This window comes from Muscardinus avellanarius, assembly GCF_963383645.1.
Source record: "Muscardinus avellanarius genome assembly, chromosome: 12".
Classification (NCBI taxonomy): Eukaryota; Metazoa; Chordata; class Mammalia; order Rodentia; family Gliridae; genus Muscardinus; species Muscardinus avellanarius.
In genome coordinates this window covers 28,561,549-28,576,377 of record NC_137798.1, presented here as the reverse complement: position 1 = coordinate 28,576,377, position 14,829 = coordinate 28,561,549, and the positions used below count along the sequence as shown (strand labels likewise).

General features: G+C 49.5%; 1 protein-coding gene across 1 annotated transcript; it reads right to left on the bottom strand.

Moving 5' to 3' along the window:
- Nucleotides 1-1,482: 1,482 nt before the first annotated feature.
- ABHD4 (abhydrolase domain containing 4, N-acyl phospholipase B) lies at nt 1,483-14,383 on the bottom strand (the record flags this gene model as incomplete). The annotated part of the gene is made up of 7 exons (XM_080707744.1): nt 1,483-1,572; nt 2,239-2,425; nt 6,390-6,501; nt 8,199-8,353; nt 8,916-9,288; nt 10,736-10,824; nt 14,322-14,383. The coding sequence occupies 7 exons, from the start codon at nt 14,381-14,383 to the stop codon at nt 1,483-1,485; spliced, it is 1,068 nt and encodes a 355-aa protein (XP_080563870.1).
- Nucleotides 14,384-14,829: the final 446 nt, after the last annotated feature.

Sequence of the window (14,829 nt, the reverse complement as noted above, 5' to 3'; positions counted from 1 at the left end):
GCGTGTAAGCAGGCCCGTCTCAGGGCTCCTGTCCTTGACTCAGGTACCGCATGGAGAGTGGTAAAGTCAGTGCCACCCAGCACTCTTGCTGGAACAGTATCAAATATCACCAACAGCAGTAGTTTTTACTCATTTCTTTATTAATATAGAAAAGAAGCCCAAGGCAGCTGGACCAGTAGTACACAGCACCAGGAGTTAATACTATTCTGGTGAAAGGTTGGCTTTACAAAAGTAAGGGAGCAGGCAGGAGCTGCCCTGCTTCTGGGACCAGGCCCAGCCTAATGCCCAGAACCTCAGAGCAGCACTGGAATGAGCCTGTGGGAGAGGTGGACAGGTAGCTGGTGGGGTGGATGAACGGGAGGCCTCAGGGGCAGATGGTAGAGAGAGGAGGTCAGGCAGTAAGAACCATCCTGTGGATGATGATGATGACAGGGAACTGCTGGCCTGAGGCTCCCCTGGACCAGGGAGGGGCTCTCGGAGGGCCTCAGCTCTGGGGGCAGGTACAAAACGCTGGATGCTAGTGGGCATGGCGAATCCAGACATGGCCCTGGGGATGAAGGGTCTTCTTCCCCTCTCTCCACCAGGCGCCACCTTTGCTTTATACTACATGTGGGGCTTCAGGCCCAAGGCACAGAGGGAGGCTCAGAGGCCTCCCATTGGGAAGAAGACGGGGCAAGGAAAGAAGTGCTTGAGTGTTCCCAGTTTAGGCAGATGGGGCTGAGACACAGGGCAGGACAACAGCATGTCTGCGTAACGTGGCTAGAACAAGGGCAAGGACGGGCTTAGCCAGTGACTGGGCAGCAGCGCCCGCCTTAGCCAGCAGGTCTGCAATACGCGCTGGGGGTCCGCAGACCCCGACTCTAGCTGTAGCTCTGCGCGAACTGTCGCCACGTCCTGACCTGGCCTGTCTCCTCATCTGCCAATGAGGGCGTTGGATCTGACCTCTTAGGTCTAGGGACTCTGCGAGTGAACAGAGCTCCAGGGTGTGAAGTGGGAACCGATCCCAGCCAGACCCTGGATGGAGCTAGCATAGGAGGAGTGAGGCAGTGATGGAGGAGAAGATGTTACGTGGAACCCACCCCCACAACACTCCAGGGCGAGGACAGGCTGCAGGAAAGGCTGCTGGGAGCCCTCCTCTGCCCAGAGGAAGGAAAGGCTGCATGGGGAGGCAGCGTAGCTTGGTGAATACCTTCACAACTACCATCTGGAACACTTGGCATGGAGAGACTGGGTGGCACTGGGCAACCCTTCATTGTTTTTCCCCAGAGCGGGGAGCTCAAGGCCTCTTCTGGCTTCTGCCTCCAGCCCTCGACGTGGGATCAGGAGTGCTCTTTTTCGCTGTGGTCCTATCTTGGGGATGGCCCAAGATTCTGCCTGGCTGGCACATGTTAGTTGGTGAGGAAAGGACAGAAGGGGCGGCTAAGCAGAGAGGGAGGCGAGAGTGACTCTCTGGCTTTCTCCTCTTCCTCCAGCGAGAGCAGCTCAATCCACCGAGTCACAGATCTCTTCTACCATAGCGTTGAAGATATGTGGCTGGTCAGCATAGACATGGTGCGAGGCTCCCTCGATCTCCTGTGGAGAGAGGACCGGCAGGGGTGGGACAGCCGTTATTCCAACCACTGGAATGCCGTTCCACTATTTCCTCTCCCCTCAGACCTTCTTGCTTGTGGCCCACAACTTCTTATCGGAAAGTGTCCCCTTCTCTCCCCAGATCTTGGTGTTTTCCTTTGGGAACCAACAAATCCTAATATCTTACTCTCCTTCTTCAGTCATCTCTCCTCCACCATGGATCTACTCTTTTCATCCCAAACTCAGTAAGGCGGACGAGTGGGAGGCACCTAGCCATGGTACGCAGCCCACTGGCAAAGGGCGGGTGTGCGCTAAGAAGGGGAAGGGCAGAAGCGTGGTAGGAAGTCTTCATGGCAGCTTCTGCTGTTGTTGGTTGGGCGAGGAGGGGCTGCTGGGGTGGCAGCCTGAGCCTGGCTCCCAGACAAGAACCTGCCTTTTAGTTGACCTGGGCTAACCGTGAAAGTTGGAAGCCCCTAATTCCAGTATTACAGAGAGCTGAACCTTTCAAGTTCTTTGCCCTATCTCAAACTGTCCGTTCCTCTTTTTCCCTGACTCTAATCGTTCTTCTCCAGGGCGGAGAGCTGACGAATGGAGAGTTAGTCAACAGGCCCTGCCCTTCCGTCCACAGCATGCGTGACTCAGCTCCCACCCCCTGGCGGGCCAACCTACCAGGTCGCGGACATAGGAATCCGGCCGCTGCATCTTCACTTTCTTGCCTGTGCTGGTGTCGATCCAGGTGTTGGCCCCATAGATCATGGTGATGGGCACATCCTTTCGAATTAAGTGAATTCTCTCCAACATGGGGCGCCGGGCCCAGCCGAAGGATTCCATCATGGCTTTGAAGGCTGTTTCACCACTGATGAGAGCAAAAAATTAGTAGAATAAATCTTGTAGCAGAAAATGGCAACTTTCTGGTCTCTTCAGGCTGCGGCGGTATTTTAGTTGTCTTTCTCCAAAGCCTGCACTGAGCTGGTTGAACACTGGTAAGATTAGGACATGACTCGGTCTCCAGGGGTCACACTTGTATAAAATCCCACACACTGAGAATTGTCCACAAAAGGAATGGGCTGTTATTTATTTATTTTGGGTAGTAGGGATGGATTCTACCTCTCAGGGGCATTCTACCTCTCAGCTTCACCCCTAGCCCTTTTTATGTTTTATCTTGAAACAGAGTCTCACAAGGTCAGTAAGAGTCTCACTAAGTTGCTGAGGCTGGCCTCAAACCTTTCTCAGCCTCCCATAGACTGGGATTACAAGTGTGTGCCACCTCACCTTGCTGTGGGTTATTTACTATATAAAAAACCATTGCCGGGCGTGGTGGCGCACGCTTGTAATCCCCGCGCGTGGGAGGCAGAGACAGGAGGATCGCGCAGGTTCGGAGCCAGCCTCGCTGGCTTAAGAGACTGTTTCCACATAAAAATGTTAAAAAAAATAGGTCTGGGAGTGTAGCCCATGGGAGTGTATACCGGAGGTAGAAGGGCTTCCAGGAACCCCAGTACCACCAAAAAACAAAACAAAACAAAAAAAACAAAAAAAAACATTTACATGTCATGCCCTGGGCTGAGTGTGAGGGGACATTGGGACAGGACAGGGGCCTTCCCTCCTGGAACTCACATTTTAGCCCATACTTTTGGAAGGTAGGTATTAAATAACTAATCATATAATAAAGCACTTTAAATTTCCTTGAATGCTGAGTGTGGTGGCGCATGCTTGTAATCCTAGCACATGGGAGGCTGAGACAGGAGGATTGCAGGTTTGAGGACAGTCTCAGGAACTTGTGAGGCCCTCTACAACTTAGTGCAACCCTGTTTCAAAAGAAAGAAGAAAACAGGGCTGGGGGTGTAGCTTGGAAGTAGAATGTCCCTGGGTTCAATCTCCAGTACTGCAAAAAAAAAAAAAAAAAAAAAAAAAAAAGGTGGTAGGGAGTCATGAGACCAGAGTAGGGACTTAGCTTGGGGCTGGGGAAATGAATTTGCTTCAGATGAGCTCTGAGGAGCAAGTACTGCAGCAGTAGGAGGGCCCCCCAGGGACCCTGCAGTTAGGCACCAGTCTCACGAGCACTGGGAGGGCGTCACGCTGGGAGAGAAGTGGCAAAGGCCAGTCAGTCTCCAGTCTATCTTCGTACCTGGGATGATTTCTGCCTAGGCCACCAGATACTGAGAAATTTTCCTTAAGATATCTGAGCATGGCGGAGAACTCATGGACTGTACAGTCAGAGAGACACGAATTGGAATACTGGCTATTTTCTTAGCAAGTCCTCCACAAACTGAAGAGAACTATACCTGTTTTATTGGGGGCATGATTAAGAGAATGAAAATATATTTTTAAAAGCCTCTAAGTTATGCCAGGCGTGGTGGCGCACGCTTGTAATCCCTGCCCTTGGGAGGCAGAGACAGGAGGATCGCGCAGGTTCGAAACCAGCTGTGTGCGCTGGCTTAGGAGACTCTGTTTCCAAATAAAAAAATATATAAAATAGGTCTGGGAGTGTAGCCTGGAGGTAGAAGGGCTTCCAGGAACCCCAGTACCACCACTAAAAAAAAAAAAAAAAAAAAAAAAAAGCCTCTAAGTTTAGGCAAACTAAAGCAGGTACTCCACAAAGATTTTTCCCTTGACTGGACTTCACGTTGTCCAAGGACTGATCAGAGTCTCCATAAACTTGTCAGTCACAACTCAAGGAACTTGGGGGTTATATAGTTGAGCACTGGTGTTTGGGGGTCAGGGTCCTTTGCTTCCTCTAGGGCAACAAACAAATTGCCAGATGATGTATTCCATGGCTCAGACTAGAAGGCCATTGTATAGAACGAGGCCCAGCATAAAGAAAATTCTGAGGAAAGGTTCAGGGTTGGGCCTGTGGGTCTGGCGCTGAGCCCTCGGGGGCCGAGAGGAGCCAAGAGCAGGAAGTGAGGGGTAGGTGCCTGATTTGGCTGTTCAGAGTCTATAGCACTGCATTACTGGGGCCCTTCCACTAGCTGAGCCCATGTGTGATGCTGGCTAGACAGCTCCCACAATGTCCCGAGGCTGTCGGGGCTGGAGGCTAATGCCAAGACTACCTCCTCACAGCTTCAGACAAGCCTGAAGAGAGGTGCACCAGCAATCCTGATTCCTGGGAGGCCTCCTGGTGGCTGGGCGTGAGGCCTCCGGTAAACTGGTGCTGGCAACGTGGCCTCGTATATCAGCTACCCAGAGGGCACTGCTGCAGGGGGAGATTGTTTCCCTGGCTCCGCCCAGGCTGTCAGCGTTGCCAAGACCACAGACTGGCAAGCTAGCGGGCCTGCTGTGCAAGTGAGAAGCTAGGGAGAGGAGTTTTTCAAATTCCAGGGACACCTGAAGCCTCCAAAGAGGTGAAGGAAGTTCTGTCCAAATGAAAGATCATTTCAAAGAGCACAGGATGAAATTAAATGCATGCTCCTCATTGAACAGTTCTGCTTGTAGGAATGTATTCTATAGATATACCACAGATGGACACACACGAGGATGTGCAAAAAAATTCTCTGAAGCAATGTCACATGACATCTCAGGCAGAAAATAATGGGAAAATTTAGAAACAGCAGGTTGGGGACAGAAGACTTTCTCTGCCTTGCCTTTTAAAAAAATCCTATGTTAGCCGGCCATGGTGGTGCATGCTTGTAATCCCAGATTTGGGAGGCTGAGACAGAAGAATCATGGTTCTTGGACAGCCTCAGTTACTTAGTGAGGCCCTTGGTAACTCAGTGAGATCCTGTTTCAAAATAAAGAATAAGAAATAGGGCTGGGGGTGTAGCTCAGAGGTAGAAAACCTCTGAGTTCCACCCCCAGTACTGGAAAAAGCAAAAAAACAAAAAACAAAAAAATTTAAAATATTATGTTTGGATCATTTTTTAGTTAAAAACAATAACAAAATAAAACAATAACAAAAAAAAACTTGCTCTCAGTAACATAGCAAGATACTGTTTCCAAATAAAAAATAAATTAGACCTTGGAGTATAGTTCAGAGGTAGAATGCCCCTGGGTTCAATACCTAGCACCAACAAAGAAACTTTTTTTTTATACTGGGGATTGAGCCCAGGTGCACTCTACCCCTAGTCATTTATATTTATGTTTATGTTTATGTTTATATTTATGTTTTGGTAGTAGGGTTTGAACCCAGGGCATTCTATTTCTGAGCTATACCCCAGCAATTTATATTTTTTATTTTATAACAGGGTCTCACTAAATTGCTGAGGGTCTTGCTAAACTGGTGAGTCTGACCTTGAACCTGCAATCCTCCTGCCCAAGGATCCCTCTTAGGATTAAAAGTGTTTGCTATCAGGTCTGGCTTCTGGCTGAGATCTTTAAAAATGTTTCTCGCCGGGCGTGGTGGCGCACGCTTGTAATCCCCGCGCTTGGGAGGCGGAGACAGGAGGATCGCGCAGGTTCGAAGCCAGCCGCGCGCTGGCTTAGGAGACCCTGTTTCCAAAATGAAAATGTAAAAATAGGTCTGGGAGTGTAGCCCCGAGGTAGAAGGGCTTCCAGGAACCCCAGTACCACCAAAAATAATAATAATAATAAAAATTAAAAAATAAATAAAATAAAAATGTTTCTCAGATGCTTGCCTCGAAGACCAAATGCCTGCCTCTAGGGAAGAAGGAGGGCCTTCCTCTAGAGACGGACAACATGTTTAATCAATCTATTACCTTCTACATCCCTTTGTGCCCATCCCTGGGGAACTCTCTGGAAACGATCAAGCCCGCTAGTACTTGTGTTCCCCTGAGTCAGTGCTTTGTAGAAAAAGAAATACAGCACGGCAGTCTGCAGTTTAAGATCCAAGCCATCCACCAGAGCAGGCCCGGGACTGGCCTCACCTGGGATTCTGTGCATTGCAGTGGTAGATGTATTCTGATATGGTATCATCTTCAAAGAAGTCTGCAAACTTGCGCTTGAAGTCCGGCCGGAATCGCTGCACCAGGGCAGGCCCTGGGAGAGGAAGACATGGAAGGGACAGTTGGATAGTGCAGGGGCAGACTCCTGCCTGTGTACTTTTAGATGACTTTAAGCAAGTGTTATTTCTCCTAAGGGTTTATCTGCTTTGTGCAGTTAACATTACACTGGCGAAGAGAGTTCTGCTGGGAAGCTCCAGGAGACACAAATGGCAGAGTTAGTTGGTCACCAAAGAACTGAGAGATAGTCTAATATCACCAAGGACCCAGGTTATTTTTAGCTCAGTGAAATCCCAAGGCCTTTTCCCGCAAGGATCACAAGCTCATGAGAGTCTACAGTTGAGACACTTTCATGGTCTGCACCATGTTCTCTGTCTCCCTGGGACTCTTATGGCCTTTTAATCTTCTGAAGGTAGTGGATGAAATTGGACCACCTCCCAAGAGCCCTCTCATTTTCAAGCCTGTAACTGTATCTGTGGAGAGGTGCTCTGAACACTGCTGGTGTCCTGGGCTTGGGGCACTGTATCAGAACACTGTTCCTTCTTTCTTTATGGTACACATATAAGCAATAGGACACCCAAAACACTGTGAATATTGGGCCGAAAGGTCAGCTTCTTCTCTCTCTCTCTCTCCTAGTCTTATCTCTGAGAGAAGTGGCTGGGGAGGTACAGTGAGGATATCTGTGGGCCCTGCCCTCCTCCTGGCACGGTCCTCTGTGGCTGCTGGCCAGCCACCCCAGCCACAACGGCTCAGATGCCCTGCATGAACCTGGCCAGGTCCAAGGCTAGAAAAGGGGAGAGTGCTCAGACCTGGGCTTCTCCCTCGAAAAGGGCTGCAGAGCATCTGTTGAAATCCATGGCGCTGGGAGCCAGGTCAGCCCTTTGCCCACAGACCCCCTGTTGGTACCTGTGTCTCTTACTAGCACTCCTTTCTTCTGGAACTTCTAAACTCTTACCTTCTATTCAAATGCGCTCCCCTTTATTCAGAGTCATTTTGTTTTTTTCCTTGAAGGGCCCATGAGATCACCTTTATTTAGGTGTTAGCAATTAACTCATAATAATTGACTACTGAAGATCACTATATAAACAAAAACCATCAGTACACAGCAGGAGTCACCAGTCTTTTCTATAACAGGAATCAATTCACTTTTTACTTCATTTGAGTAAAACAGCTCCCCAAATGGAAGGTGTGGACAGTGCAAGGTCAGAAGGCTACTGATACTGCCTCCCCACCTCCTTTCCTCCTCTGTACTCAAAGAATTTGCTGAAGGCTACCAGTGCTAGGCAACCCAGAGAAGATGAAGTATTTGCCTGATGCAGGGCACAGTGGAGAGGGCTTGCCTGCCACAAGGGGTTACGCTGGGCCCAGATTCTGACCCCTCCCTGCTGCACATGCGGGGTGAGCCCTGGGGGTGGGATCCAGTGATGGTTACTGCCCTGGACCTTTTGTCACACAAACTCACACATGTAGCAGAGGAAGAGTCATCTCACACCCCTCCCTCTCTCAGGGGGCCAGCCAAGGCATGGGGGTGGGGCTTTCTGCTCTATTTATTTTTCCAGGCAGATGAAGTGGGGGGGGTGGGCGCAGAACCCTTCTGAAACATCAAAGACAGAGACTTGGTCTAGACTCACTTCTTATGAATAGATGGGATGGCCTGAGACCAGATGTGGTGGGGTTTGGTTAAATGGGACAGCCTTGGTTTATGGAGACTTTCTCCACCTGCAGGCTACTCACCCCAGGGCCCAGCGATTCGAAGAACAGCCAGTGGATTGGAGCGCCCCAGGACGGACGCCACGGCCTTGACCCAGGTTGGAGGTGTACGGATCTCACTGGGGTCGGTTGGTCGGAGGGGGAAGCCCCACGGGTCCACCAGGATAAGGTGCTTAACTCTATATTAAAGGAAGAAAAAGAAGAATGAAATATTCTCACTTGAGTGTACCATAGTCTTTAAATCACCCAACTTAGTGAGACCCTGTTTCAAAATAAAGAATAAAAAATAGGGCTGGGGGTGTAGCTTGGAGGTAGAATAACCCTGGGTTAAATCTCCAGCATCAGAAAGAAAGAAAGAAAGAAAGAAAGAAAGAAGAAAGGAAGAAGAAAGGGAAAGGCAGAAGGAAGGAAGGAAGGAAGGAAGGAAAGAAAGAGAGAAAGAAAGAAGGAAAGAGACATACTAAGCCAGGCATGGTAGTGCATGCTTGTAATTCCAGCATTTGGGAGGCGGAGACAGGAGGATCGTGCTTGTGGACAGCCTAGTGAGTCCCTTTGCAACTCGGTGAGACCCCTTTTCAAATAAAGAATAAAAAATTGGGCTAGGGATATAGTTCAGAGGTAGAATGCCCTTGAGTTTAATCCCCAATACTGCAAAAAAAAAAAAAAAAAAAAAATTGGAAAATTCCCAGTAAGGCAAGGAATCAGGTTAGGTCATGAGGAAGAGAGGCAGCTCCTCGTTACCTGTCAGGGTACTTGATAGAGTAGGAAGTGGCCAGGAATCCTCCCAAACTGTGCCCCAGGAGGATCATGCTGGGGACCCCCATGGTCTCACGCCATGTCTCGATAGAGGTCACAAACTCATCCTCTGCCCCCTCCGGGTCTCTCGGGAACGTTGGCCTGGAGCTCCGGCCAAAGCCAAGGAGGTCAAAAGTGTGCAGCGTGCGGCGGGCACTCAGGGAATCCATGTTGAGGATCCAGAGGCCCACACCACCCCCAAAGCCATGCACCATCACCAGGGGGGTGCGGTCCTTTTGCTCGGGGCTCACGGTCACCGTCCAGATCTTGTTCTGGTTTGGGAGAGACACATATCGGGCCAGGAACTTGTTCTGGAGACCTGGAGGGGGAGAAGCCCGGAGTATATCAACAAGACTGTTTCCTGGCAGCCAGTCATTCTTCCTAGACCACCACTCTTCAGATTTCTCTCTCTATTCCCCAGCCATTCCCAACTTCATTCAGCCATTCTCTTCCACCACCCTCTGACCACTGACCAAACTTTAGGCAAGCTCCTCTGAGCTCTCTTTTGACTAGGTCTTGACTTGAGCCTCCATCTCATCTTCAGCTGTGTAGCCCTGTCTTAGCAAGAATCCTGCTAGAAAAATCCCCTCGCCCTTTATAGCTGATCAAGTTCCTCACCCCTACCTTTGATGTATACCTTGACCTTCTTCCTTCAACATAAATCCTATTAAGTCAGTTTAGTAACTGTCCTTGATGTCTTCTGTCCTTGATGTCTTCAGTTATAAATCCCCACTTATAGTAGTATTTGGAATTAAGCCTGATCTCTCTCCCATAGTGCAAAAGTTTTCAAAAGTCTTCCTAACTGATATGTGTCAGAATCACTTTTCTTTTACATTACACACTAGAAAGAATTCAAGTCCAAGCACAGTTTGTAGACCATCTGGTCTGTAGGTAATAAAAGGGGCCCCCTTATCCTTGAGGCTGTATGCCCAGTCCCTCTGGGCACAGAGCAGCAGGAACACCACTGATAACACACAATTCCTGCATCCATCACTCTTGAACCTGGGGCTTGGTCAAAGGTGGAACTGTGGTCGATGGGAGTGCGATGAACCATGGGCTTAGACCCGGGGCTAGGGTGGTGCTTGCTCTGCTGGCGTGACTGCAGTCACAAATCAGAGCTGCTTGGGTGAAGTAGTTGGATCTTTCAATCCCTTTTAGGCTTGGAAGCTGTGGCTCACTTAGCTCCAAAGAGAGAGGGTCGTCATGGCTGGAACCATCGGGCAGGGTTGGAGACCACAATGGGGGAAACATGGGGAGTTATGGGCCAAGGTTACTGCTGCTCACGGGTCACTCTGCCCCAACATAACACTGCTCGGGAGAGTTGGTCTGTGCGAGTCCCAGACTACTGTGGTAACTAGATAGGTGGTTGGTCACAACCGGGTTGAGCACAGGAAAGAGTAATATAGAATGTTTTGGGATTGCAGGTCCTCAGTAGGAAGGGGGTAAGTTAAGAAGTGTTTAGAAGAGAGAGGGAGAGAAAGAAGAAAAAGGGGGCAAGGAGGAGGGGAGGAAAGAATGTAGAGTCTTATATGTGTATGTCAGGGTTTGAGGTGAAGTCGGCAGAATTAGCAATTGGTGAGGGAGAAGCCAAAGCACCACCATCATAGAACTCGGTGTCCTCTGAGTGAATCTTTCCTCAGATCACTGCCATGTCTCCCTCCACACCACACACTGCTAATCAGGACTCAGTGTCCCCAGCTCTGGGCACATCCTGCGTCCTCTTGGCACCTTCTGAGGGAGGGGGACAGGCTGCCCCTTCTACTTACACTGTAGGATCCGGGCCTCCACATTCTTCAGCTGAGACATGGAAGTAGGACGCCAAGCTGGCAGCCAGCTACTCAGCCAGCCTTGAGGCCTGGGAGGAGGAGAGACAGACAGACTTATTGGCAACACTGGAAAGGAAACACTGAAGCCCTCAGCCTTGCTGATTGTTAGAACAATTAGCAGAGTACAGCGCATTTCTCAGCCTCAGGAAACCTGCCCACTACTGCAGTCAGCGATGCCCTTGCTGCTCAGCTAGACTGTTACTCTTTCCTGGTAAATAGCTGTTAACAATATGCCTTTTGTTTCCATAGATATGGAGGATACCATGTGTCCAGTGCTTTACCTTTCACAAAGCTCTTTCACATTTATTATCTCATGGAATGTTACAACTCCTCTTTGTTATTGGTTATCATCAGTTATGTTCAAGGAGATTAGGTGGAGAGGAACAACTTTTGACTAACAGCTCAGTTATCTTTTGCCATCCCAGGACTACCTGTTCCCTCAGGGTAAGACAGACTCCCCATGTCACCTGCCCTCCTGGCTCTCCTCCGAGGCTCTACAAGTGTGGAGCATTGTGTCATGGCCTAGTTGGGCTACATGGGGCAGAGAGTGAGCAGGAGGCCAGAGACTGGGTTCAGGTCTGACTATGATTCACAGCAAGTGCATGTATCACCTCTGTCCTTGTTTCCAAGATTGTAAAATGATTAGAAATCTTAAATGTGTCCTCATCTCATGGAATATAGTAAAACAGATAGGATAACCCACCCTGTGTTCTCCTTCATACCCAGTGACTTTAAGTCATTGCAGAGTAGAGGTTAGAAGCATCAGCTTTGGAATAAAACAAAAACAAAAACAAAAACTCCTGGACGTGAATTGCGGGGCCAGCATCGATGAGAAATCTAGCTTTGGCCCCTTGGCCTGTCTTTGTGTGCCGAGGTATGTAAGAGACCCCATCAGGTGTCCGCCATGGATCAGATGCCCAGTGCGTGACAGTTTTTAATTCTTCCTTTCCCATTCTCTATGGTACTTTTCTTTTCTTGGCCCTTGCCTGGGTGAAGGAGGTTATTGGATGGATATCAATGGCTGCAGGCAGGGCCTGTGAACATCGCCATAGTCAGAACAGGGGCATTCTGTGAGGGAACCATTATGTCCCAATGACATTCTACCTCCAAGCTATGCCCCCAGCCCTATGTTTTTATTCTTTATTTTGAAATAGGGTCATGCTGAGTTGCAAAGGGCCTCACTAAGTAGTTGAGGCTGTCCGCGAACCACGATCCTTCTTTCTCAGCCTCCCAAATGCTGAGATTACAAGCGTGCATCACCATGCCCAGCTGGATGTTTTCTTAGAAACCATCTAGTCCACTTTATTTTATTGGTGGGCAAACTGGCGCCCTCAGAGGTCATACAGCAGGTTAGGACAAAGACTGGAAATAAAATTCAGATCTCCATCTAGGTTCCTCAGTACTGCCTCCCTGGACCTTCCAGCTCAGCTTTCCAAGGACATACATGACCACTCACAATAGATAGCCACAGCTTCACCTGTCTCTGTTTTCTGAAGGGAGCTGTAATGTAAAGGCAGATGGCTAGGGTGCTGATCCCACTACGGTCTCTTACCAGCAAAGTGACTGTGAGTATATTATTTAGCCTTTCTATGTCCGTTTCCTTATTTTAAGAGAGAGAGATAACATCATCTACCTCATAGGATTATTATAAACATTAAATGAGTTAATACATCTATATCACATAGCATAGTGCCTAGCACAAGAAAAAACTCCTCCAATTTCCCCTCCCTTAGTCTATATTCCCAACGTTTTGCAAGTAGCAACTCTGAAGGAATGTCCGAGGTTTAAAAGAGCAATTTAATGTTATAATTGGGAGTGGTTTTAGATAGATGAGTGCTCTCAATCTCAATTAATCTAAGCCCAGGAACACTCAGACCCTTTTGGTATTCTGCCGGAAATCCTTGTTAGTTTGAACAGGAGCACAGAATTCTGCCAATCTCAAGAGCCAACCTTTCTCTCTACATCACAGACTATGATAAGTCAGATAATAACATCTGGACCCCACATTGTCCTGTAACTATCCAAAGCAGAGCCCAGGAGGAATGCTGCCCACGGGTCAGCACCACAGATGCTCAGCAGATACTCCTTAGGGAGACCTTACTTTGCCCTTCCTCACTAAACTTTACAGGTCAAGTAGGGGATGGTGTCTTACACACTGTATCTGTTCAATCCTACTGGCGAGGTAAGGGCTGAGGTGGGGTGCTGATGTGAGGAGCAGAGAAACCACTTAGCCATGAACTTAAACTGGCCAGGGTGGTCTCTCATCCTGATGGGAGTAAAGCAGGAGTTCTGTGTTGGGTGAAAATCCTGCCCTTGACCTCTGTGGTCCTGGACAGGACTCCCAATTTCTTTTCTTTTGCCCCCCCCCTTCAGTGCTGGGGGTTGAACCCAGGGCATTCTACCTCTAAGCTACACTCCAGCCCCATTTTCTATTCTTTATTTGGAAACAGGGTCTCACTGAGTAGCTGAGGCTGGCTGCAAACTCGATCCTCCCGTCTCAGCCTCCCAAGTACAGGGATTACAAGCATGCGCCACAACACCAGTTAGAATTCCCAACTTCTAAAGACACCGACTTATTTCTAATGCAGAGCCAAGCAACCTGCAGCTCATCCAAGCTCTACTATTCCGTTTTCCTGAGTCACTGTAAATTTCCTCTCTTAAAAAGTCATCTTAGAAAGTGACAGTTCCTCGGCAGTTCCTTAAAACTCAGGAGGCTATTTATTAGCGTCATAAAGTTGATTGGTTTTGCAGGCTATCAGTTCTCCAGGTCAGAGTGGGTCCAGGAAAGGCCGGTTCTTGGGATATCAAGGCTGGGCTTGGAGCTGAGTCATTCTCCTGGAAGCAACTTTTTCTTGCTCCTGCGAACTGCTAGTGGCACCGCCTACAGGTGGCATCCCAAACCTGATGCCCTTGAGACGGTGGTAAAAAGAATGCCAAGTCTAATTCGGAAAGCGTGCCATTATTATAAGAACGTCGTTATGAGGACTAAAAACATCATCACTCGAGCTGCAAGCAGCAACGTGTCTCGGTGGGCAGAAGCTAAACAAACTTGCCAGCCCATTCCACCACCCCGACCCCCGTCGTCCCACGCCTTCTCCAATCCGGCGGAAAGAGGCTCTTTTCACACCCACGACTACGGTCCTGGGGCAAGTCGGGACAAGAGCCCCCGGCTGCTGTCCCTGCACCTGCGTTCAGAAGCTTGCTTTGCGGGAATCTCGCGCATTACCACTAAACCTAACCCCAGAACAGCCTCTTGAGAGGAACGAGGGGTCAGGGCGAACGAAGACTGAGCTGAAAGACAGAATCGCCAAGCGGCAGGCAGGCTCACAGCCATCGCTCCCCATTTCCTCTCCGGGGCGAAAGCAAAGCCAGCAAACGCAACCCCCAGCCCTCCCTGGAAGCCGACCTGAAAAAGGAAAGGCGGGAAGGTGTCTAAAACTGTTCCTCGACCACAGACAGTCCCGGGATGGTGGCCCAGAGACAGAAAGAGAGGGGAAAAAAAGACATAGAGACAGGATTAACTCACTGCTGCTCCAGATCATCAGCCATAGTAAACAAGCCCTGCCGGGTCGAGCAGAGCCAGCCCATCCCTCCGCCTGACGCCAGCACCAGCTGACCCAGAAAAGTATCGGATAACAAAGGGGGCGGGGCCAGCGGCGCGGGGCGGGGCCAGCGGCACGCAGCCCCGCCCCGGAGCCTGGCGCGGGGCTGGCGGCGGACCGGGAGTTTCGTGCTGTTTCCTGTGACTGGCTTGTGTCCAGGCAGCGATGACTCTGGGGGTCTCACGAACTAGGACAGTAATGTTGGCCACACATTTGAGGGAGAGTGAGACAGGTAGCCCTAAGTCTGAATCCCTTACAGGAGTCCATCGGCTCTCCTCTCATAATTAAAAAGTGACAGAATTACCCTGGACGCTCGCACACACTCTCTGGGTTTCTGGTTTTGGCTTCCTCCTCCTGAAGTTTCTTCTAATGGGACCCCTAAAAATGTTCGCAATGACATTGGTTGATCCTACAAAGGGCTTGACAGCGTGT